The 27,083-nt window shown below is 42.0% G+C and overlaps 1 protein-coding gene across 6 annotated transcripts in view; it reads right to left on the bottom strand.

The window, feature by feature from the left end:
• LOC125460485 (solute carrier family 26 member 6) overlaps positions 1–27,083 on the bottom strand; it is a 174,490-nt gene that overhangs the window by 94,829 nt on the left and 52,578 nt on the right. For 5 of the 6 annotated variants that reach the window (XM_059649781.1, XM_059649776.1, XM_059649780.1 and 2 more), the window contains one exon: positions 16,170–16,358. In XM_059649781.1, the coding sequence (XP_059505764.1) occupies positions 16,170–16,333 (164 nt within the window). In that variant the 5' untranslated portion in view covers positions 16,334–16,358. The remainder of the gene's footprint in view (positions 1–16,169; positions 16,359–27,083) is intronic. The other variant, XM_059649778.1, reaches the window with a different exon arrangement.

Consider the following 27,083-nt stretch of genomic DNA (forward strand, 5'->3'; position numbering starts at 1 on the left):
GTTTTCGTTAGAGAGAAGCAAGTTAAGAGGCAACTTAATAGAGACATTCAATATGAGCAGAAGATTAGATAGGGTGGACAGTGAGAGCCTTTTTCCTCGGATGGTGATGGCTAGCACAAGGGGACATAGCTTTAAATTGAGGGGTGGCAGACAGAGGACAGATATCAGAGGTAGGTTCTTTACTCAGAGAGTAGTAAGGGCATGGAATGCCCTGCCTGCAACAGTAGTATGCTCACCAACTTTAAGGGCATTTAAATGGTCATTGGATAAACATATGGATGATAATGGAATAGTGTAGGTTAGATGGGCTTCAGATTGGTTTCACAGGTTGGTGCAACATTGAGGGCTGAAGGGTCTGTACTGCGCTGTAATATTCTATGTTCTATGTTCTATTACTAGAGGGAAGGAGTTTAAAAACAATGAGGTTATGCTGCAAATGTATGGGTTGCTGGTGAGGCCATACTTGGAGTACTGCGTACAGTTTTGGTCTCCTTACTTGAGAAAGGATATACCAGCACTGGACAGGGTTCAGAAGAGGTTCACTAAGTTGATCCTGTAGTTGAGAGAGTTGCCTTAAGCAGAGAGATTGAGTAGACTGGAATTATATTCATTGGAATTCAGAAGGATGAGAGGGGATCTTACAGAAACATATAAAATTATGAAGGGAATAGATAAGATAGAAACAGGGAGATTTTTCCACTGGTGGGTGAAACAAGAACTAAACGGCCTCAAATTAAGGGGGAATGGATTTAGGACTGAGCTGAGGAGGAACTTCTTAACCCAAAGGGTTGTGAATCTGTGTAATTCCCTGCCCAGTGAAAAGGTTGAGGCTGCCTCATTGAATGTTTTTCAGGCAAAGGTAGATAGAGTTTTGAACAGTAAAGGAATTAAGGGTTATGGTGAGAGTGTGGGTAAGTGGAGCTGAGTCCATGAAATGATCAGCCATGATCAATTGAATAGCGGAGCAGGCTCCATGAGGCAGATAGCCTACTCCTGCTCCTATTTCTTATGTCTGTATGTAACTCAACTTCAATCAAATCATTCCGTACATGCACCACTCTCAGTGTGAACAGAGTTGCACTTCATGTCTCTTTTAAATCTTTCCCCTCTCACCTTAAATCTATACCCTCTAGTTTTGAACTCCCCTACCCTAGGGAAAAGACCTTTGCAATTCGCCTTATGTAAGCCCCTCATGATTTTACAAACCTCTACAAGGTCAACCCTCAACATCCTATGGTCCAGGGAAAAAGGTCTCAGCCAGATTTTTTAACCTACACCAGATGGCCTGTCAATTGTAACAACTTTTTGTTTAAAAACTGTTTTTAAAATCTCACTGAGAGCCCTAGTCTCCTTTTTAATGTTTGCAGCATAAGATGTATTTTTCAAAATCAGATTGCAATATTTAACAGACGTTAATCTTCCATCAAGAATATTTACATCTCCTTCATTCATTTGAGGCTGCTATACTGCGGGTCAAAGTCCTTGAAACAGCAAAAATGTCAACACTACATTCAGGTGCTCTGCTGAGTTTAGGATTTTCATCTGCCTGATTCCTGCTGTGTCCCCTTCTCCATGCCAGCAAAAGTAAGAAATAGCACTGGGAATTTTGCATTTGGGTACTAACTGCCATTTTTTTAGATATTCATAGAATCCTCCTTACTATCTGTACAAAGACCCCTTTGAAGAGTGAGCATAACATTGGCCAGTTTAGTTTAAGTCCTCAGCTATATTTGATTGACGCTGTGTTTGATTGACTGTTTTATGAGATCCTAATGAGGAATATTTTTCAAATGTGGTGAAATGGACGATTGTTTCTTTCCTGAGAATTTTCTAGTGTTTCAGTTCCTGGCTGTACCATGATAATCTGACCCTTGCTTGCTATAAACTAGAATATAAATGTTATTGAACACAGCCCAGATCCATTATTTTAGTGACAGCTATTGGGCATAAAACTCACATTCTGATTACTGTCTCCCTATATTGGGGCAACCAATCAACCCTTACTAATGTAGCCATCACCTCTTCCTTTGTTCCATTTTGTCTCAGGCATTCTTTCAGACCTTTTTAGGTGACAAATCAGCGCCCTCTTCACAGCTTGCTTTTCAATATGTCTTTGTGTTGTCTGGCTACAATACACACCTTCCCTTCATCAACATCAGCATAGATTGCAAACACTTCAGGTTCTAGCGTGAATTGCTTATAATCCATTAGTTAGAGTTAGCCACCACAAAAATGTTCCATTTATCCCTGAGTGATAACTTGGTGACTGTGCAATGTTCCCAAATTAGTGGAAAATACAGATGGCTGATTTAGCTCATTAAGAGTTATGGGTTCGCAATATATCTTGATCAATAGTGTGAAGCAAGCTTTTGGATCAGCTGATCCAATACTGACTATTCTACACCAATGAGGCAGATGAATATTTACCTTATGATTAGATAAAGTGGCTATATTGTACAGACACAGTGTTTACTTTTTCTTGCTACAAGAGCAGTGCCTCTAAATGCGCAAAAGGACAGATCTGTGACTATCATATGTTTGTGATCCCTGGTGGCAGTAGCATCAAAACAGTATTTGTGCTGAAAATAAATGTTAAACTGTTAGCAGGCACCTAACAGTGAGTCTTCACGTATCGGTTAAAACTCTCCATGGTGATTCTCTGCATGGAGAATTCTGATTTCCCAAATGACACATGCATGACAGCTTTATTACTATGGTATAATGTTCAAAAGGTTGAGGTCTCCATTAGTCACTCAGAGAATTCTGTTAGCAAGATTGAATTAGTAATTGATTAAGGAAAAATGAAGCAAAAAGTTGGTCCTTGCTCTTATTGTGAATGTTCAAGCAACCAGTGAGAAAGTGGTGTAGCCTGAGACTGAGGGGAGTTGCCCATCTATTTTCTTGGTAATGATTTATACAAGGTATTTAATTTAGGCACTGTTCCCCGAGACTTCATGAACTGTGCTCAAAGTGGTGAGGAAAAATATGGGATTCATAAATGAAAAGTAACAGCAGAAAATTTAAAGGATAATAGTGTGCGTCTCTCATTGCCCACAACTAGTTGGTGAAATTAAATGTATATAATGTACTTGATGGCAGGTGGAAGAGAAACTTTAAAATTTTGCTTTGTGACACCAAATACTGATCAAAGCAGCCAACCATATTGTGACAAATAAGCACCTACATCCAAGATTTCCAATCTCAAAACTTCCATAAGCATTTTCAATGTTAAATGATGACATGAACATATAAAGGTGGTAACTGATAGAAAATTCTAACTTTCAGGCTGAGCTCTTTAAGTTGAGAACTGGGGTCATTATCCCACACTTTGATAGATAGATACTCCAAACGACCTCTCATTTGTCACATTCCATGCTTTTACTTCTACTATTTGTTCTTAAATCCTGAGCATAAGTTTAAAAGAAGAATTTTGTGAAGTGCAATAATTATCTCAGTGTGGGCAAACAATATCTATTGTGTGATAATAAAATGTGAGGCTGGATGAACACAGCAGGCCAAGCAGCATCTGAGGAGTAGGAAGACCGACGCTTTGGGTGGTCTAGGCCCGAAGCGTCTGCCTTCCTGCTCCTCTGATGCTGCTTGGCCTCTGTGTTCATCCAGCTCTACACCTTGTTGTCTCAATGAAGTAAGTGACTTGTTTTAAAGCTGATCCTTCACTTGATTAGATCTCAGGCATTAGCAATTAACATTTTGATGGGGAGAGAAAGTAAAATAGCCCTGGGTTGTCTCAATGTGAAAAAGTTACATTGAAGGAAACTGAGGACTGTTGTACCAAAGATTAGAGAATAGAAAATTTAAAGCACCGTGTAACCAATCATTAATTTGACTTCTCTGCTGATAAGAAGTACAATTGACAGTGAAATAACATTTCATGGCAGCATTTTTGTAACCACTTACTTAACTTCACTCGTTTTCATGATAGATATTGGCAAATACCTTTGTTCTATTTCCTTCTTTATTGCATCCTTCTTTATCCCCTTAAGATATTAGTAGCTTGAAATTATTTCGTCCTTTTTTCTAAGTGATTCAGACCTGCCAGTTGGCTGTATAGGAGGTGGGAATTTAGTGCTCCCACCTCATTACAATGATTGCGGTGTTGGATAACTGCATAATCGATGAAATGCTAAAGGTATTAATTATAGAAGTGCATGAGGGGAAAATTGCCACAGTTCTGAGGGCAAACAGAAAACGCTCAAGAACTACCCTCAAATCATAATGGGAACAGATGACCGTGGATGTCAATTCTCAATGTCTTAGCTTGAGACCTGCCAGCAATGCTATGGGAAATCTAATGGCTTCCTGCAGATTGTGAATGTCAGTAAATCAATCTTACAATATCTCACAGGACGCCCAGTGATATTATTGCTATACTATTAATCCAGAGACCCAATTATTATACTGGGGCAATGGGCTCAAATCTTGCCATGGCAAATGGTGAAATTTGACTTCAATAAAAATTTGGATTTAAGAACCCAATGACATCCATGAAACCATTGCTGATTGTTGTAAAGACCCATCTGGTTCACTAATGTCCTATAAGGTAGGAAACTGCTACCCATAGCTGCCCTAGCTTACGTGCGTCTCCTGACCCACAACAATGTGACATCATAGAATCCCTACAGTGTGGAAACAGGCCCTTTGGCCCAACAAGTTCACACTGACCCTTGGAACATCCCACCCAGAACCATCCCCTTATAACCCATCAAAGCTACACATCCCTGAACACTACAGGCAATTTAGTGTGGCCAATTCGCCTAACCTGCACACCTTTGGGCTGGGGGAGGAAACAGAGAGGAAACCCACGCAGTCACAGGGAGAACATGCAAACTCTGCACAGACAGTCACCCGAGGATGGAATCAAACCCGGGTCCCTGGTGCTGTGAGGCAGCAGTGCTAACTACAGAGCCACCGTGCCGCCTTCAATTGACACAATTGAAATCACACAATCTATGATGTCAAATCAAAGTGGTGCATAACGTCCTTCTGCACCTCTTTAGCTTCATCTTCAAAGCTCACATCCTTCATATAGAGTAGTGACCACAACTGTGTGCAGTACTCCAAATGTCACTTAACTAAAGTCTTATTCAGCTGCAGTATAACTGGCTAATTTTTACGCTCAATGCCCTGACCAATGAAGGCAAGTATGTAAGATTGTATCCTAAGAGACAGAATCAATGCTCCTAAGGGTCCTACCATTTACAGTGTGCTTTTCTCTTCTCTTTGACCTCCAAAATTCATCACCTCACACTTGCATGGATTCAACTCCATCTGACAGTTTTCCACCCAATTTTCTGTCTCATCTATATCCTGCTGTATCCTTTGACAACTTTCCTCACTAGCCACAATTCCACCAATTTTCATGTCACCTGAAAACTTACTTTTCAGACCACCTATATTTTCATCCAAATCATTTATATATATTACAAACACTGATCCTTGTGGAAGACCATTAGACTGCCATTCAGAAAAATAACAGTCTACAACCATCGTTTGTCTTCTAAGACCAAGTTAATTTTGTACCCAATTTACCAACTCAACGTGGATCCCATATGACTAAATTTTCTGGACCAGCCTACCATGAGCAGCCTTGTCAAATGCTTTAGTAAAGTCCATGTAGACTATATACATTGATCTCCCCTCAATCATCACTTTCACTTTGTCATTTGCACAAAAGACTCAGTCAGATTTGTGAGACTAAGCAGCCCATCGTAAAATCTCAAATAATTCCATTCATTTCCAAATATGAGTAAACCCTGTCCTTGAGAATCTTCTCCAATAATTCCTCTACTACTGATTTAAGGCTCAATGACCTCTAATTTCCTGGATTGTCCCTGTTACTTTTCTTCACCAAATGAAGAACTTTAGCTATTTGCCAGTCTTCTGGGACCTCATCCGTGGCTAAACAGGATACAAAGGTCACTATCAAGACCCCAACAATCTTCACCCTTTCCCTCATTGGTAGATAGATCCCATTAGCCCTGGACCACTTACATACCTTAAAGATTTTCAAAACACCATTACCTCCTTCTTCATATCAAGATGCCGTAGAATATCAACAAAGCCATCTCTAATCTTACCATCATCCATGCCCTTTCCTTTGGTAAATACCAATGTGAAACACTCATTAAGGACATTACTTGTTTCCTCTGACTCCATGCATTAATTCCTCCTTTTATCCTTGGGTTGACATACTCTTTCCCTTGCTATCCTCTTGCACCTAATATACGTATAAAATGCTTTGAGATTCTCCTTATTCCTCCCTGAAAATGACATTTAATGGCCCCTTTTAACTGTCCTAATTCCCAGTTTAAGTTTTCCCTGCTTCCTTTACATTCTTCAAGGGTATTAGTCTGATTTCAGTTCCCTAAACTTGACAAATGTTTCCTTTTCCTTTTTAATTAAATCTCTTGTCATCTAGGATTCTTGAATCTTGCCATCTTTATCTTTCATCCTCACAGGAACATGTTGGTCCTGAACCCTGATCAACAGGCCTTTAAAAGGCTCCCATTGTCTGAAATGGGTTTACCCTCAAACAGCCACCCCCCCAATCTAATTTCTCTAATTCCTGCCTAATACTGTTGTAATTAGCTTTCCCTGAATTTCGCACATTTACCTGCAGACCGGTCTTACCCTCATCTACGATAACAAAGTGTGCAGCATCTTAGGAGCACAAAAGCTGACGTTTCAGGCCTAGACCCTTCATCAGAAAAGGGGGATGGGGAGAGGATTCTGAAATAAATAGGGAGAGAGAGGGAAGCGGACCAAAGATGGATAGAGGAGAAGATAGGTGGGCAGAGGCAGCGAAAAAAACTACTCGATGTCCAGACGTGACTGGTTGCTTCAGGACATGGTTGAGCAGTTTCAAGGCTGAAGAGATGACAAGAGAGTTGCAGTGGGAGAGAGATCCCCTGAGGTTGGTCTGGACGGAGGAGGGTAACTTCTTCAGGTTAGGCATCCCTGGAAGACGCTTTGCATTGAGGTCAAAATTGTGATCAGAGATAATGGGAACTGCAGATGCTGGAGAATCTGAGATAGCAAAGTGTGAAGTTGGATGAACACAGCAGGCCAGGCAGCATCTTAGGAGCACAAAAGCTGACGTTTTGGGCCTAGACCCTTCATCAGAAAAGAGGGATCAGGTTACAAGGAAGAGGGAAGATTTGCCTTGTTTGCTAGCTCACCTCAGGGGAAGAATGCAGATGTGCACCACTGCAGAGGACTCAGTTGAGAATCTCAGTGGAGCAGCAAATAGGAGAGAGCTGACAGACATGTGCACCAACCTGCTAAGTTCTTCAGCAGGATGCCTCCAATGAGGGAGCGTGGAGCGATCAAGCTGCAAGCTGGTAGAGGGTTTCCCACTAACTTTGCCTGCTGTGCAGCCTCTGTTCCAAGTCTCCGTCCTCTGCAGACCTAGAGGCTATTGCAATCCCCACTTGTTGCAGTCTGTGTATGGTCAGGTCACTCAATCCTCTACTGTGAAGATGTAACATGTCTCTTGAACATATCCAGGACCTCACCCTTACACCTCTTAAAACTCTTTTTATAACTTCCAGTTAGTTTTCAATAGCAGGGTTTCTTTAAAATGACCTCACATGCACATGCTAGACATTTAATTAATCTTAAGCAGAAGAAAGGTGTAATTTTGAAGAATAGTATATTGCTTATTATTTAATAACTGGTTAGCTTACTGTTGAAATGAATGATATTTTCTTGTGAGACATGTCGACCTTTGTTTCCAACTTTGAGGCAAGGATATATTGGCATTGAAAATAGACATGAGGCTGACCCCATTGATGGAGGGGTTGGCTTACCAAGAATGGCTTAAATGGTTAGGCCTTTATTCATTCGAGTTTAGAAGGAGGAGGGGTTGATTTTACTGAAACATTCAAGATTCTGAAGGGCCTTGACAGGGTAGTTGTTAAGAAGATGTTTCCATTAATGGGGGAATCTTGAAATTGGAGACATAGTCACAGAATAAGGTGGCACTCATTTAAAACTGAGATGCGAAGGAAAATCTTCTCCCAGAGGATGGTGGATGTATGGAATTCCCTAACCCAAAGAGTTGTAGAAGCTAGATCACTAAAAATATTTAAAGAGTGTACAGTGTATAGATTTTTGAAATATGGGGGAGTTGAGGGCAACAATGAGCCAGCATGAAAGAAGAGTTGAGATCTGAGGGAGATCAGCTATAATGTGGAATGACAGGACAGGCGTGAGGAGTGAATGGCCAACTGCTTTTCCTACTCTTTATGTTCTTACTAGGCTCAACTCAAGACTAAGTATGGATTAATATTTTAGACAAGGAATAATCAGTAAAGCACTGCTAGGACATTGGAGAGCTCATGGAAAAAAGTCATAGCTTCTCCAAGGAACAATCCTTTAGTCACCAACAGTCAAAGAATAATCAGTAAAGCACTGCTAGGACATTGGAGAGCTCATGGAGAAAAGTCATAGCTTCTCCAAGGAACAATCCTTTAGTCACCAACAGTCCCCATTAACAACCATTCACCCTCTCAGCCTGATCGTCAGCAACTCCTTTGTCTGTCCAACTGTCTTTCTCTCTCTTTGGGCTCTATCCTGTCGTTTACTCCCTACCCAACCCACCTCCCTATTTTCTGCATATAAACTGACGTTTTCCCGGCCACCATCAGCTCCAAGGAAGGGTCACTGGACCCGAAATGTTGACTCTGTTTCGTCCTCCACAGATGCTGCCAGACCTGCTGAGCTTTTCCAGCAACTTTGTTTTTGTTCCTTTATATCCTGATTGGTACAACTTACCATGATGCTGGTTAATACCTTCAGGTCTTAACTGTGTTATCCAACAATACTTGCAGCATTATCATGCAATACAACCAGAAATTTAACATAACCCCTTCAGTTGTCCCTCAGGGCCTTTTAAATCTTTTCCCTCTCACCTTAGAAAATGCCCATAGCTTTGAATTCCTCCACCCTCGGGAAAAGACCTTTGCTGTTGACCTTACCTATGCTTCTCATGATTTTATAAACTTCCATAAAGTCACCGCTCAATCTCCTAAGCTCTAATGAAAGAGGTCCCAGTATAACCAGCCACTCCTTATAACTCAAACCCTCCAGTCCTGGCAACATATAAACACTCTCCAATATGATGATTGTTCTAGTTCTGATTTCTTTCTACCCTGCTTTGTTTTGGGTACATAGTTTCCTTGTTCTTGCTCAGTGGTTGGACTAATGACGACCCTGAGAAATTGTAGTCAATCAAAACAAGAAGTTTAGCAATAATAAGTCAAGTAAACCTCCCTTCAAGTTTTATCTTCAACAAGGAATCATCTGTTTTCTGCATTCTTTCTGTCAAGATAATGTAGCTTTGAAACGGTTTAAAAAAATGATATTAAGAAAAGCTTGCATTACAAAATATTTTACTTGGTTAGTCACCAGGACGGGCTAGATTGTTTAGAAGTAAAGGTACAGTGTGTTAAAATAATTGCAAAACATTTCCTTCATCCCTATTCATTCAAGAACACTCTCTGCTGATTTTTAAAAATTCATTCTCAGAATGAGCACATTGCTAGATAGGCCAGCATTTCTTCCCCAGAGGGCTGTTAAGAGTCAACCATATTGTTGTGGGTCTGGAGTTTCATGATGGCCAGACCAGGTAAGGCTGGCAGTTTTCTTCCCTAAAGAACAGAGAACCAGATAGGTTTTTCTCAACAATTGGCAACAGATTCATGGTCACCTTCAGACGCCTAATTCCAAATTTCTTTTTTATTGAATTCAAATTCCATCGTCTGCCATGGCAGGACTCAAACCAGATCCACAGAACATTATCTTGGTCTCTGGGTTAACAGTTCAGCAGTAATCCCACTAGCCCATCACCTCCCCCATTTTGTCTAATATGTGCAGTGGGATCATGGTTGATTTGATGATCGTGGCTTCCACTTTCCTGCCTTATAGCCATAAGCCTCAATTCCCTTACTGAATAAAAATCTCTCTACTTTAGATTTGAATAAAATTCTTAAATTAACATACTTGTAAATTGCCTGTACTGATTTTTGTACCATTCTAATTTCAGGGTGTTCTCTAAATGGACCCAACTTATATGGGTCATAGAACAGAGGCTCAATGTACACATCACAACAGCAGCGGCTGCTCACATTGTATCAGAGTTTATTGACAGACAGATCTTTGTTCTCTTCTGAAGGCTTGAACTTGGTTCACATCTCAGATAAGCTGTTTTCTCTTCTGTTAACCATAACACACTCCAACTCACCAACACCCCTGTGTTCCTCCAGTTCTGGCCCTCTGCACATATGGCCTATTTTTGTCAGTCTACTTTGTGCCTTTATTGGTCTTGTTGAAAGTTTTGTGCTGATGAGTGTCTTATTTTAAAGGTCCTATATAAATGAAAGTTGTTAATAAAATTAATGCTTATGGATCTTTAGAAACAGAAATTTCACACAGATGAATTAGTATGTTCACAATCAATACCACACCCTGTCATTTTGAGTGACTCACACATTATCTGATTCTCTGTAGTTGCTCATTTGTATGAAATTTCTCTGCTCATAATATTCCATAAGCATTTATTTTGATAATAACAACTTACATTTAAATAGTAGGATTAAAATAAGACATTTATGGGTTTCAGGACAGAGCTTTCGACAGAGTGCAAAATACACGAAGTAGATGCATTGTTAAAAGAGTTTAACCATTAGACTAATGGAGATCGTTTGGCTAACGCATTGTTAAAAGAGTTTAATGATTAGACTAATGGAGGTCGTTTGGCTGGAAGGCAGGTTTACATTACAGACTGATGCTAATGGAATAAAGCTCAATTCCTGCATCAGCTGAGGTTACAATGAAAGTTCCTCTTCCTCAATCACTCTCCTTACCTCAGGCATGGAGATCCTTAGGCTAGCCACACAAGACACCTCTCTCTCTAATGGTTTACAGCTGGATGAACACAGCAGTCCAATCAGCACCAGAGGAACAGGAAGGCTTATGTCTTTCTCTAATGGTACTGCTTATGGATACAATAGCCCTCACTGTAAGGTAATGAAATGTGAGGCTGGATGAACACAGCAGGCCCAGCAGCATCTCAGGAGCACAAAAGCTGACATTTCGGGCCTAGACCCTTCTCCAGAGAGGGGGATGGGTGAGGGTTCTGGAATAAATAGGGAGAGAGGGGGAGGCGGACCGAAGATGGAGAGAAAAGAAGATAGGTGGAGAGGAGAGTACAGGTGGGGAGGTAGGGAGGGGATAGGTCAGTCCAGGGAAGACGGATAGGTCAAGGAGGTGGGATGAGGTTAGTAGGTAGGAGATGGAGGTGCAGCTTGGGGTGGGAGGAAGGGATGGGTGAGAGGAAGAACAGGTTAGGGAGGCAGAGACAGGTTGGACTGGTTTTGGGATGCAGTGGGTGGAGGGGAAGAGCTGGGCTGGTTGTGTGGTGCAGTGGGGGAAGGGGAGATTTTGAAGCTGGTGAAGTCCACGTTGATACCATTGGGTATCACTGTAATTTTGTTTTAAAAATTTTCTTTGAAGAATTCCTTTGTTGATTATCAAGATGAAGAGTATCAGTTCTGGCTTCTACCTTGTTTATGGTTTTATATGACCGGGTCTGCATTAGTTACAACATTAAAGTTCACAGAATGATTAATTGCAGGGAAACAAGTCCAATATTGTGATATGTTAATTTAGTACATTAGCCTCTTCTACAATCCAAAGGGCTAATTGTTTATAAATTTAGGGTGGATTAACCTGGAATTTGTATTGTGCACTCAAGTTATTGTAACATTCAGGAGAGAAGATGCCTTTACCCTGCAGCCTGCATTAAATTTGAATGCAAGTCTGTGAGATGAAAGAATAGCATGGAGCTCAATAGACCTCAGGAAAATAAATCCTTGTAAAGTGAAAGATGTTTTATTTTGTGCCCCATTCCATCAAACATTTTGTATTGAAATGGCAACAGAATTTAATAAAAATCTGGACACAAATCACAAAAGGCCTTTAATATTTGAAACATTCTTGAAATTTGAGCCAGGAGCCTCTTTGGACTTAGACCTCTGATAATCGCCTAGCAGTGAGGCTTTAGAGAAAAATGGTTCCATTTACATTCATGCATTATTTAAAACAGATAATCTTGCCTTGTGTAGGTATAGATTCAGATACATATTCAGTCCCCAGCTAAAAATGTTCAAACTGGAGTAAGCTTCTCTCTCTTAAGAAATGCCCAAGATGCATAGTGAGTTAGAGTCAGAATCTCCTTTACATTTCCACAAGCCTCAGGTTTTCAATATTTGTGTTTTATCTCCACAGAAAAAAACTGACACATTTACAGGCACATTGTTCATGAACACAAGAAGTCCTGAAGTATGTTACAGCCAACAGATTACTATTTGTAAATTGTAATCACTGTTTTATGCACAACAAACAAGTCTTTTACATCAAGAGACCAGAAACAGCATTTAGATAAATCGGTGTTTAATCTGTTGAGTGATGATGAATGCTGAGTGGAACACCCTCTCCCTGCTCTTGTAACAGTGTCATCCTTACATCAACCTGAACAATCCTCAGCCTAATGTCATCCCTGAAGCACATCGCTGACAATGCAGCACTCCCTTGAAACTGCATGATGCGTCAAACTTGAATTAACCATCAAACTAATTCCTAAATGTTTTGTCAAATGTGAACGGTCCTATAGAAATGTATTTCTAAACATATACTGCAGCCCTCACCAACTCTACTCTAACGCCACACATTCCTCCTCCTCTGCCCCTTCCAAAATGCTATTGTTCAATTGTGAGGCAAATTAATTGTTGACAGTTCTTTTGGCTATAGAGATGCTGGCTCATTCGAAGGGTGGCCATAGAGGCGTGGGAAGTGGGTCGGAGAGGGGGTTCCTGGGTCATGAAGCAGGTAGTGCCCATAATTAGTTATCTTCATCATTCTGCTGGTTCTTGATGGCTGTCCGAGCAGCCCAACGTACCACTGATGGCAATAAACTATGTCAGATGTTGGGCCCACTTCCAGAGGACATATCTCACTATTTAAATGGAGAAAAACTGCAGAAAGCTACAACTCAAAGGGACTTGGGGGTACTTGTGCATTAAAGACAGAAAGCCAGCACATAGGTGCAGCAGGTAATCAGGAAGGCTCATGGAATGTTGGCCTTTATTTCAAGAGGGTTGGAGTATAAGAGTGGGGAGGCCTTACTGCAACTGTACAAGGTGCTGGTGAGACCACACCTGGAGTAAGTTAAGCAGTTTTGGTCCCCTTATTTAAGATATTATTTCATTCAAGGCAGTTCAGCGAAGATTCAATATGATGGTCCCCAGTAGAGAAGGATTGTCTTATGAGCGAAGGTTAAACGGGTTCCAATTCAACTCAGTGGAATTTAGAAGAATGAGTGGTAATCTCATTGAAGCATATAGGATTACTAAGAGCTTGACAGGGTAAATGCTGAGAGATTGGAAGTGTCCAGGACCAGAAGCCATGGTCTCAGAATGAAGTAGCACCAATTTAAGACTGAAATGAGGAGGAAGTTTTTCTCTCAGAGTGTTGAATTTTTGAAACTCCTTGCCACAGGGAGATGTGGGTACAGAGTCCTTCTTTTCAACTTAAGGCTGAGATAATTTCCAGTAGGGGACTTGAGGGTTGTAGGGAAAGGGCAGGAAAATAGATGCGAAGAGCAACCATGATCCCATTGAATGGTGGAGGTGGCTCGAGGGACCACATGACCACCTCCTCTTCCTATTTCTTAGGGTTGCATTACCATTTTGCCTGTTCTCCCACCTCTTCCCCTGAGGGTATGAATAGCTCAGCCCTTCGCTTTGGCTTCCAGGTGAAGGATTAAGCACCGGCCTCATCTGTTTTTTCAGGGTGGATGTAAAAGATCAAGGGCATGTTTTAAAAAAAAAGAGCCAGTGTCTTTTGTTTTAAAGAAGGGTCTAGGACTGAAACGTCGGCTTTCCTGCTTCTCTGATGCTGCTTGTTTTCATCCAGATCTATATCTTGTTATCTCAGATTCTCCAGGACCTGCAGTTCCTACTATCTCTTTTTTCCTTCTGTTGCCCCTCAACCAACATCAAGGATTATCTGATCTTTGTCACATTGTGTTTGTGAGAAATTGCTGCGTGCAAATTGACCGTTGTGATTCCTGCATTGACTCAATTTCAAAAACTAATTCAGAGATAATGGGAACTGCAGATGCTGGAGAATCCAAGATAATGAAGTGTGGAGCTGAATGAACACAGCAGGCCAAGCAGCATCTCAGGAGCACAAAAGCTGACGTTTCGGGCCTAGACCTTTCATCAGAACAGGGGGAGGGGGAGAGGGAACTGGAATAAATAGGGAGAGAGGGGGAGGCAGATCGAAGATGCATAGAGGAGAAGATAGGTGGAGAGGAGACAGACAAGTTAAAGGGGCGGGGATGGAGCCAGTAGAAGTGAGTGTAGGTGGGGAGGTAGGGAGGGGATAGGTCAGTCCGGGAAGGACGGACAGGTCAAGGGGGTGGGATGAGGTTAGTAGGTAAGAAATGGAGGTGCAGCTTGAGGTGGGAGGAGGGGATAGGTGAGAGGAAGAACAGGATAGGGAGACGGGGACGAACTGGGCTGGTTTTGTGATGCAGTGGGGGGAGGGGAGATTCTGAAGCTTGTGAAATTCACATTGATACCATTGGGCTGCAGAGTTCCCAAGCGGAATATGAGTTGCTGTTCCTGCAACCTTTGGGTGGCATCGTTGTGGCACTGCAGGAGGCCCATGTCGTCTAAGGAATGGGAGGGTAAGTTGAAATGGTTCGCGACTGCAATTGTTTATTGCAAACCGAGCGTAGGTGTTCTACAAAGTGGTCACTTCCGCCATCTGCACATCCTCCGACACTTCCGCCATCTGCAATCTGACCCAACCACCAAAGACATTTTTTCATCCCCACCCTTGTCTGTTTTCTGCAGAGACCACTCTCTCTGTGACTCCCTTGTCTGCTCCACACTCCCCTCCAACCCCACCACACCCGGCACGTTGGCCTGCAATCGCAGGAAATGCTGCACTTGCCCCCACACCACCTCCCTCACCCCCATCCCAGGCCCCAAGATGACTTTCCACATCAAGCACGCGTTGACCTGCACATGTGCCAATGTGGTATCCTGCATCCGATGTACCTCTTGTGGCCTCCTCCACATCGGGGAAATGAAGTGGAGGCTTGGGGTCCACTTTGCAGAACACTTAAGCTCGGTTTGCAATAAACAACTGCACCTCCCAGTCGCGAACCATTTCAACTCCCCCTCCCATTCCTTAGACGACATGGGCCTCCTGCAGTGCCACAACGATGCCACCCAAAGGTTGCAGGAACAGCAACTCATATTCCGCTTGGGAACTCTGCAGCCCAATGGTATCAATGTGAATTTCACAAGCTTCAGAATCTCCCCTCCCCCCACTGCATCACAAAACCAGCCCAGCTCGTCACCGCCTCCCTAAACAGTGCTTCCTCTCACCTATCCCCTCCTCCCACCTCAAGCCGCACCTCCATTTCCTACCTACTAATCTCATCCCACCCCCTTGACATGCCCGTCCTCCCCGGACTGACCTATCCCCTCCCTACCTCCCCACCTGCACTCACTTCTACTGGCTCCATCCCTGCCCCTTTAACTTGTCTGTCTCCTCTCCACCTATCTTCTCCTCAATCCATCTTCGATCTGTCTCCCTCTCTCTCCCTATTTACTTCAGAACCCTCTCCCCATCCCCCTTTTCTGATGAAAGTTCTCGGCCCGAAACGTCAGCTTTTGTGCTCCTAAGATGCTGCTTGGCCTGCTGTGTTCATCCAGCTCCACACTTTGTTATTTCAAAAACTAATTCATTGGTTATAAAGTGCTTTAGGAATGCCTGGTGTCATGAAACTATTTAAATGCAGGTATTTCTTGCTTTCAACCTTATGTTTAAATTGCTGGAAATTATTTATGTGTAGAATGCTGCACTCTCCAATACATTCACTCAGGTGAATTTATTTGAAAATCTGGACCTGCCAATAAAGCCATCGGTGCAAGTCGGAATGATTTGGAATGCTATGTCATTAGGGGGCTGTCAGTTCTAAGAAAACTCCCAGTTGTTAATCAAAAACGAAGTGTTGAGCTTAAATTTCTCTGCAGGCACAGAGTTGGAGTAATAAGAAAAAGGCTGCTTACCTTACATTTTCTTTCAGTTTATCTTTCAACGAGGGTTCAGTTTTCTTTGACCATTGTGCCATCACTTCCAAACGCTCCTCGCTCATAACCTGCCTCTCCACATGGTATTTGGGTTTCCCCATTTCCAAATTGGAATCCGCTTCATCTCCTAAATTGGCAATCATTGAAAATTCTTGGTCTGCTGCCTACCTGGAAAGAACGTGAGAGCAGAATGAAAACTGGAGAATAGAAACGAGAAAAATACACAGCAGCTACACACACAACAAACAGTGAAGAACAGAATGCTACAACGGAAACAGTGAAATCCAAAGAATGTCTACTCCTTACCTCATACAAACACTCCTTCAATTGTTTGCTTTCTGGCACAAATTGATTCTTATTAAATCATCTGCCGCAGTAGGGGGAGAAAATGCCTTCAAAGTGACCTGCTGCCCTGCCAAAGCACCCATTTCTCATTTGGATAGATTGCTTGTGGAACTTAGTGCTCTCTCCAAGGGTACGTGTGGTTGAGGTGGTGTGTGGGGGCTTTGGATGGGAGGTGGTTGGTAGGGGGCACAGTTAACCAGCTGTCTTCCCCTCCTTCCGGAATCAATCCAGTTTAATGGATGGCCCTCCCACACTCTGCTGTGAGTTGAGGTATTTAAGTGTGGATTACTATCCAACCAGGATATATTCACCCAGCAGCAGAGGTTGGGAACCCACAATGCAGGAGGCCTGAAAGCCAAACGCATTGGGGATCTCTGCAAGCTTCTGTGCTGGATGTGTTCCCTCATTAAATGATACTCAGTGCTTAATCGAAGCACCAGGCATAGGGGAGGGAGACCCCTCTGAGAGCCACCCTTTCCCTTGTTGCTGACACCCCTCAATCGGCTGTGATTCCCACTCTGTGACCTCTGTCCCACCACCACTCACCTATCGCCTGAGGCTCCCCTGGGCTGCTGGCCAATGCTTTGGTTGGAGTAGCCACCATTCCCACTGGCACTGTCAAGCAAGGACAGTCGTCAGTCAGGTTAGCTTGTGCTGTTGTGGGGGCTACTGCTCTTGGGAGTCTTTGAACTACTTTTGTTGAGCTGAGTGCCTGAATGTCATTGCCTGAATCCCAGAAAGGAAGTGAGGCAGAACTTGTTGGCTCTCCACCCAGATGGTGTGGCACAACATCTTCATCATCCCTATTAACTGTCCCACGTCATCACAAAATGATACAAATGGGAGTATGCGATAACACAGTGTGGAGCTGGAGGAACTGAGCAGGCCAGGTAGATCAGAAGAATAGGAAGTTTGACTTTACGGGTCAGGACCTTTCTTCAGAAAAGGAGGTTGGGTGGGAAAGGCAGCTCAGAAATAAATAGAGAGAGGAGGGGTGGGGAAGGTTGGTAGGATGGTGATAGGTGAATGCAGGTAGGCAGTGGTGGGGATTGGTCAGTGAGGTAGGAGGGGTGGCTAGGTGGGTGAGAAGATGGGCAGGTTGTGTCAGGTCAAGAAGGTGAAGACGAGAGGCAGAGTTGGTCATGGGATGAAGCCGGGATTGGGGAGATTTTGAAACTGATAAAATCCACATTTAGGCCATTGGGCTGTAGGCTTCCAAGGTAGAAAATGAAGTGCTGCTCCTCTAGTTTCTGATGGAACAGCTCACCCTCTTTACTAATACCTTTCACTGCAACCTCAAGTTCACCTGAACCATTTCTGGTGGTCTTCTCCTACCTGGGCCTCTCTGCAATAGACTGCAATGACAGATGTGCAGGTGAGCCTCTGTCTGATGTGGAAGGTTTGTTTGGTGCCTTGGATGGAGGCGAGGGGAGAGGTGTGGGGGCAGGTGTAGCACTTCCTGCAGTTGCAGGGGGAGGTGCCGGGGTTAGTGGGGCTAGTGGGGAGTGTGGAGCGGATGAGGTAGTTGCGAAGAGAGCGGTCCCTGTGAAAGGCAGATAGAGGCGGGGAGGGAAATATATCTTTGGTTGTGGGTTGGAATGAAGTGGCGGAGAATGATACTTTGGATGGGGTGGTATGTGAGGACACGGGGAATTCTGTCTTTATTTTTGTTGCGAGAAGGGGTTGTGAAGGCGGAGGTGTGGGAAATGCAAGAGATGTGGTTGAATGCATTTTCGACCACCAAAGTGGAGAAGTTGTGGTCCTTGAAATAAGAGGACATCGGGGATGTTCAGGAGTGGAATGCTTCATCTTGGGAACAGATATGACGGAGGCTGAGGAATTGGGAGTAGGGGATCGCATTCTTGTAGGAAGGTGGGTGAGAGAAGGTGTGGTCTAGGTAGCTGTGGGAGTTGGTGGGCTTGAAATAGATGTTGGTTTCTAGGTGATCACCAGAGACAGAGACAGAGATGCCCAGGTAGGAGAAGACCACCAGAGATGGTTCAGGTGAACTTGAGGTTGTGGTGAAAGGTATTAGTAAAGTGGGTGAGCGGTTCAAGCTTCTTGTGGAAGCACGAGGTAGTGCCAATACAGTCATTAATGTAGCAGAGGAAGAGGTGGGGGGTAGTGCCAGTGTAGCTGTAGAAAAGGGACTGTTCCATGTATGCTATGAAGAGACAGGCATAGCTTTGGCCCTTGTAGGTCCCCATGGGCACCACCTTGGTCTGTAGGAAGTCTTACATAGGAGTATGTTTGATTGCATACATGGGTGACCTTGTAAAGCCAGTGAAAAGTTTTCCTATGTTTGCTATTTTTGGAAAAAATGTTTCTCCTCTGTTCACTCCAGCCTTCAAGATAAGAATGGTCAGAAGATGCAGTACAATAATTAGGTTCCATTATATGAATGAATAGTATACATCAGTGATGCTCAGAATTAGGACCATGCCAGAAGTTGTTCTTGGATTGTATCACTGTTCCTTGCATTGTTGGGTCAAAATCCTGGAACTCCCTAACCAAACCGTAGACATAACCACACTGAATGGACTGCAGTAGGTCAAGAAGGCAACTCAACACCACTTTCTCAAGGGCTACTGGGAATGGGCAACAAATGCTGGCCCAGCAACACCCACATCCCATTGATGTACTGACAAAAACTTCAACATAATCTCAACACCAGAACAGAGTATGTTGTGAACAGATTGCTAAATTCAGAGATTTGACATAATTGGGAATTTTGTGTTGAAAGGGAAGAGGTGATATTTTGTCTCCAATATATACAGTGGTTCATGTTTTCTTAAAGCAGCAAGTACTTAAAAACTTTGTCCAATGTTCGAAGTTTAAGTGAGAATAGCGAATTGAAGAAGAAAAAAAAATCAAGAAACTATAACACTGAAACCAATGAGATCGGCTAAAAAATGACAGCAAAATTTATATGCTTAGACAACTTGTATGCTTGGATTTACCAGGATTTTGCCTGGTGTGGAGGGCATTATCTATGAGGAGCGGTTGAAGAAACCTGGGTTGTTCACCCTGAGTGGTGATCCAATAGAGGTCTATGATACTATGAAGGGCATGGACAGAGTGGACAGTCAGAAGTTTTATCCCAGAATGGAAGAGTCACTTGCCAGGGGCCATGGGTTTAAGGTGCAAGGGGCAAGTTTTAAAGGTGACATACGAGGCAGGTTTTTTGCACAGAGGGTGGTGGTGCCTGGAACTCACTGCCAGGGGACGTAGTGGAAACAGAAATGATAGTGACTTTTAAAGGGTGTCTTGACAAATACATGAATAGGATGGGAACAGAGGGAGACGGTCCTCGGAAGGGTAGGGGATTTTAATTGTGATGGGCAGCATATCAGTGCAGGCTTCGAGGGTCAAAGAGCTTGTTCCTGTGCTGTAATTTTGTTTTTTATTTGTACAGCATGTGAGCGTTTGTAGCAGTGAGACTGCCCAGAGTATGCAGTTGATATCTCCACTCAAATCTCTTTGGTGTAGAATCAGAATCGCTCAGTTGAAGTATAAGTTGCAGAAACTTTGATACAAAAAAAAGGAGTATAGCAATATCTGGGCATCTTGCTCCACATTTTGATAATACTTCATGGAAAGGTTCAAGTTGGTGTGACTGAAATTGTATAGAGGACAGGGAACCCAATTAAGCTTGGGACTGAAATTCTGTAAAGTCTAATCCTTTTCAACAGGTGCAATGTTCTTCCTGCCTGCGAGGATAAGGATAATATCTAACAAAATAGCAGCCTCGTGCCCAGGTGAGGGACATCTCGAATTGACCTAAGAGGTTATTGGAGAGGGAGAATAACTGATTCATTGAGATTCACGTTGAGACCAACAACACAAATAAGAGGAGGTAATGATCCTATTTGGAGACCACCAGAAAATAGCAGATAAGTAACAAACAGCACCTCAAAAAGGGGAGAACCCTCTCCTCAAGTCCCTGGCATCAAAAACACCAATCTTCAACCAGTTGGACTTATTCCATATGATATCATAAATTGCTGAAATTGCAACTGGAAACATGCTGACAGTAGCATTGAAAACAGTTTCCAGGACTTGACAAATACCTTGGCCAAGCTGTTCCTTTGCAGCTACAAGACTGGCATCCACCAATCAATGTTTATTTTATGCACAAGAAGCAGCACAAATCCAACCCAGCTAAACACTGACTATCAGTTTATTCTCGATCATCAGAAAAGTGATGTACGGGGTCATCGACAATGCTCTCAGTAGCATTGTGTGATGATACTGTGGCTTTAAGAGGTGTACTTTGTCCTGTTTCTTTCTTTAAGTGAAAAAAGGTTGTGACAGAGGTGTTGCATGGTCTTCTCCAACCCCAATAAAGTAACTTGTGATTTGGTAGTTCTTTTTAAAAATTGGAACAATAGAAGTAGCCTAAATGGGTGAGATCAAGCCCCCACAGAATAGGATTATTAGTTTTAGCCTTCAGCAGCTGTTGCTGAAGTATCAGCAGGGTTTGGAAACTGCAGTATATTTCTCTTTGCTACATCTAGAAGATAGAACATAGAACATAGAACATTACAGCACAGTACAGGCCCTTCGGCCCTCAATGTTATGCCAACCTGTGAAACCAATCGGAAGCCCATCTAACCTATACTGTTCTGCCAGAGTTTTCTCAGTACTTTCCCTCCTGGGCTGCTGGAATTGCACGCGAGATCATTTGTATCTATTATTTTGTTAAACATTTTGATGGAGTTATAGCTAAGCCAATTCTTTCCTTCTACATTTTCTTCTGTTGTATTTTAACAATAGCGTATGAACAAATTGTGTTTTGCTCAATGTCAAGTAGTTTGACCAAAATGAGTTGCAGCTGGAACACAACACCTTACAGTTAGCGATAAAATAAAAAGAAAAAATTAGTGCCTAAACTGTCTTCTGAATATTTTGGAAGGTGCTTTGGTCTGGTCCATAACACTAGTAAAGGAATAACCTGCTCAATAATACTCAGATTGGCTCCTGCTGGGCCATGTGGATCTTGATTTCATTAGAGGCTTGCTCCAAACTGGACAAAAAAGCTGAATTCCAGACGTGAGGTGAAAGTGACTGCCTTTCGTGTCAAGTCTGCATTTGAGTGAATATGGCATCAAGGAGCTCTAGCAAAACTGGAATCAAAGGGAATTGGGGGAGTAGTCTCTGTTGGTTTGAATCATGCATAACACAAAGGAAGATGGTTGTGGCTGTTGGAAATAAATCATCTCAACCCCAGGACATCATTGAAGAAGTTCTTGGGGGTAATATCTTAGGCCCAACCATTTTCAGTTGCTTCAGTGATATTTCCTACATCATAAGGTCAGAAGTGAAGATGTTCACTGATGATTATATAATGTTCAGAACTGTTTGTGACTCTTCAGATACTGGAGCAATCCATGTCCATATACAGCTGGACCTGGAGAATATCTGGGCTTGGGCTGATAGTGGCAAGCAACATTTATGCCTCTCGAGTGCCAGGGAATGACCATCTCTAACAAAAGTGAACTCAGCCACTGCTCCTCAATGTTCAATGGCATTACCATCATTGAGCCCCCTCCCCCATATCAATATTGCGGAGGTTAGCATTGACCAGAAACTGAACTGGAACAGCCATAAGCAGCTAAATGAATACAGTGTCTACAGAAATTTATCAAAGGCTATGAATTCTGCAGCGAATTTTATTTATTTTGTCTTCCCAAAGCCTGTCCAATTTCTACAAAGCACAAATAGAACTGTACTGGAGCATTCTCCACTTACCTGGACAGGGACAGTTCCCATAACAAACAAGAAGTTGGACACCATCCAGGGTAAAGCAGCTGACCTGAACAGCACCAACATTCACTCCCTTCATTACCAATGCACAGTGGCAGCAGTGCATACCAGCTGCAAGATACACTGCAGTAACATACCAAATGTCTTTCGACAGCATAATTCAAACCAGAGACCTTTACTGCCTAAAAGAATAAATGCAGCAAATGCAGTGGAACACCACTACCTACCAGTTCCCCTCCAAGCCAGTCACCATCCTGACTTGGAACCATATAACCATTCCTTCACTGACACTGTACCAAATTCCTGGAACTCCCTTCCTAACCCCAGGATTTGCAGAATTCAAGTTGGCAGTTTAACACCACCACCTTCTCCAGGGAAATTAGGGGTGGGTAATACGTTCTGGTCTAAACTGATGATATCCACATGCCATGTTTGAATGAAGAAAAAAATCAGAGGCACATGCAAACTGGTTCAGGATAAGCAGATTAACTAGGTAGACCAGTGCAGGAGGGAGTGGTGCATGGAATTGGTGTCCATTTCATAGGAGACCGGCACCAATATTGAGAGAAACCTTTGTGATGAACTCTACATGAATCAACCTGGGATCAGAGACTTTACAGAAAGGTTAAATAAGGTAGTTTCAAGAATTCTAAACTATAGGATATTGGTTCAAATAGTAAAGACGGTATGAAAACTTAATTACAAAGGAAAGAGAGAGAGAAGAAACTACAATAAACAAAATGGAAGTGAACATTAAATTATGGAAAGGAATTGGATCAGAGGAAAGAAAATCAAAACATATGGACAAGCTCATCTCTCAATCTTTCATGTAGACAATTATCAGTCAGGCAACCTAACTTCTTTTTAGAAATATCACTTGTTTCCCAGCCTCCTAATTGCACCAATTAAACATTCTCTGGTCTATGGCGGAGTTTTATCATAACCTAAAACAGGAATTGAAGGCTTAATGATTGACATTTTTGAAATTTTGTCTTTCTGTCCAATCTAATAAGATTGGTATTGTTAGTTAGCTTGCCCATTGTTTGCAGCATTGTAACCCAATCCTTGTCTGATTATCGACTGAAGTCAGAGAATATCTAATGTCTGTTAAAATACCAAACCCAGTTGATCCAATATCCCACCTGGACAGAATGCTTCTTGTGAGATTTTGCACGATGAATTATGCAGCCAAATTTGATTTGCTTTCCTCCTCTTTGTTAGCATTATTCAGGGATTACTGTCTGCTGCCTGATGACTGGGTTGGCCTCAAAACTTTGTCACTCCCTCTTGCCACTGGGCTCCTCTTCAGGCCTTTGCCCTCCTTCTGCAGCTGGATTGCTGGAGTGATCTTGTGCTTTACCTGCTGCCCCTACTACAGTTGGACTTCTCAGACTCTTTTCCCTACTTTTTCTAGGAGACTGGTCACTGTATCCCACAAAGCAGCAAAGTTATTTGAGGGATGGAAGATAGTTCACATCCATGGATACCTTTATCTTGTACACTGTCTACAAGAAAAAGAAGTGGCAAGAAAATGAAATCTCTGGAATCCTACACAGTGGTGGTCCCTGTTTCACGTAATCTGATGTGATCGCGACATACCCTTAATGAACATACTCAGTGACTACTATTGAAGTAAGAGTTCAGTTAACCCTTTAAATCCTGGGTGGTTGAACAGCTCAAAAATTGTGAGCTGCTGAGAGCTGGCAAGCCTTGTAAAACATGCCTAACATTATTGAAGAGGTAACTAAAGTAGCGAACAAGGAAATGTCTTGCGATGTTACTGATTTAAAATTAAAAATGTAAAATTTAATTTAACATTGATCTCGCTGTCCATGCATCTTCTCTACAGCTGTAACATTGTATTCCTTGCTCTGTTCTAACACCATACTCATTTTGTTTGGAATGTACTGCATGCAAAACAAAACTTTTCACTGTACCTAGGTACATGTGACAATAATAAATCAAATCAAATATTTGGATGCCCAGAAGGCATTGGATAAGTGTCCTTATTCAAGACTGTTTGCTAAATCTGAAAATGAATGATTAAAAGATAAACTACTGAACTGATTTAAAAATTGCTGAACAAACAGGAAACAGAAACGGGAGACAAAGGACAGACCTTCTAATTGATAGGGTATAAATAGTTAATGTCCAGTACAGATTTCTATTGAGACCTTAACAATTCACCATGTCACTGTAAGGGAGTTAGATGATTAGACAGAAAGCCAGACATCTAAATATGCAGATGTCACAAAGATGTAGGAAATTATAAACAAGTACTGATAGAGGCATAACATTAGAAAGAGATGGTAATGGATGCAATAAATGAACAAAAGTGTAGCAATTGAATTTCAACGTAGGCGAAAGTGAGATCATACATTTTGGAAATAAAAAGAATATTGCAGGCCACATTCTAAATGGTGAAAATATGGAAACAATGGATATCCAAAGAAACTCAGGGATCTAGGAAAATAGGTCCTCAATTATTATGAACAGTTAAACTTTCTTCATTTGATTTGATTTGATTATTATTATCACATGCACCACAATACTGTGGAAAGTGTTGTTTTAGTTGCTAACCAGACAAGTCATACCTTACACAAGTACATCAGGGTAACAGAACAGAAGCAGAATAGAGAGGGTTACAGCTGTAGAGAAGGTGCAGAGATAGGTTGACTTTAATATATGAGAGGCCCATTCGTAAGTCCGATAATAGTGGGTAGAAACTGTTCTTGAATCTGATGGTAAGTGTTTTCAAACTTTTGTGTCTTTTGCCTGACTGAAGATGGTGGAAGAGAGTAAATCCCAAGATGGGAGGAGTCTTTGATTATGTTGGCTGCTTTCCCGAGGCAGATGGAATATCATCAAAAATGCTGACATTTATACCTATAAAATTATAATGAAAGGTGTTCAAAACTGCACTTCACCAAACAGCACCTTAGTTAGACTACTGGAAAAAATATATTAACCTAGTGAAGAAAGCAACCCAGGTTTACCAGGACCTTTCTTGGACTCCAAGAGTTAAATTAAGACAAAATAGTGGACAAACTTAATATTGTAGTCTTTTGATTTTAGAAGGCCAAGTGATCAATTATTTGTAGTTTGCAAGATATTTCGGAGGACCGATAAGTTAAATAGAGATAACATATTGTTGTCGTCTGGGGATTCTTTGATGAGTCTGTGCAGTTTGCAAATTTGAGCCAGACTTTCAGAGTGATACAAGGAAACAAGGGTGCTAGGAGTTCAGAATCTCTCTCACAAACAGCAATTAATGCTGAATGATTGAATTATAAAATACCTATCTCAGGTTTAAAATTTGTTATCATATCAAGTATTAATGGATAAGGATACAAAAGTGATTGTGCAGACTTAGGTTGCAGGCCAACAATAATTATAATTGGCTAAATGCCTACTCCTGCAATTACAGGAGTGTGCAAATTCTCTGAGCACTTTGGGCACAAACAGTGAGAATGCATTAGCGAGAATTTCCCCATGTGCTCTTTCTATTGCTGACACATTGCAAAGTAACAGTGGAGATATCAAATCAGGTAATTTTCACAAACACACAATGTTGCTGGTAAAATAATTAGAAATGAGACGAATGAAGTGAAGTTGATCTTTAATGAATTGAGCAGGTGTGTGAAACATGTAACCAATTTTCAATAGCAACTGCTAAAAAACAATTTCACCATCGAGGAGATTGAACAAATTAAATTTCATCAGAACATTTTTTAATTAGACTAGTAATTGAACAGGAGTCAACAGCTGGCAGTTTAATGAATGAAAAATGAATGAACAATTTTTTTTGGAAGTGTAATATTCTTAAGCATCAGAATTAGGTTTTATTCTCATGTGTACTCAAGTGAGGGGGATACAGGAATACAGTGAAAAATTTGCAATGTCGCCATTTATGCACAAGGAACCTAGGTGCAAAATCTTAGGTAACAATGTTAAAAAAAGAAAAATTAAAAGTTCAGCATTTCAGTTCTTCTCAGTGCAAAGTAGTAAATAAGAAACAAAGCTGGAAGTTCCAAAAAAGGATTGGGATTGAAATAACAAGGTGTAGAGCTGGATGGACACAGCAGGCCAAGCACAATCAGAGGAGCAGGAAGGCTAACGTTTCGGGTCGGGACCCTTCTTCAGAAATGACAGCTTTCCTGTTCCTCTGATGCTGCTTGGCCTGCTGTGTTCACCCTTGCAATACACTTTGTTATCTCAGATTGTCCAGCATTGGCAGTTCCTATTATTTCTGTCTGGACTGAAACAGCTGCATTTCTTACTTTAACTCCGAATTTTGTGAGCCACCTTCTAATGGTTGCACAACTGACAGTTTGATAGATCCCGTCAGATGACTTGGGTGAACCTCAATTTCCTCCTGTTTAACTTTGCGAAGGCTGTTGCCACATTCTCCAACAGCTCTCTAAGCATCTCTGCGCCCTCCAACCTCTGACCTTCTGTCACAAATTCTGTACACTTGCTTCTAATTTTATTCCACTCTCCTGCTATTTTCTCAAGTCATTTTTTTCGCTCGTGATTTGATCGTCACTAGCTCGGCCAAAATTTATTTCTCGTGCCCAGTCAAAATTGAATCAAATTTTTCCATTCAACAGAACCTAATTTTCTTGACTCAATAGCTTCTCTACGATAAAGACCACTGACATCCACTACAATATCATTGTTTACCGTTGCCTTCAGTAGTGGCTTGGTGGCTCAGTGGTTAGCACTGCTGCCTCACAGAGCCAGGGATCCCGGTTTGATTCCACCCTCGGGCGAATGTCTGTG

The sequence above is a fragment of the Stegostoma tigrinum genome, chromosome 11 (genome assembly GCF_030684315.1).
Source record: "Stegostoma tigrinum isolate sSteTig4 chromosome 11, sSteTig4.hap1, whole genome shotgun sequence".
Taxonomy (NCBI): Eukaryota; Metazoa; Chordata; class Chondrichthyes; order Orectolobiformes; family Stegostomatidae; genus Stegostoma; species Stegostoma tigrinum.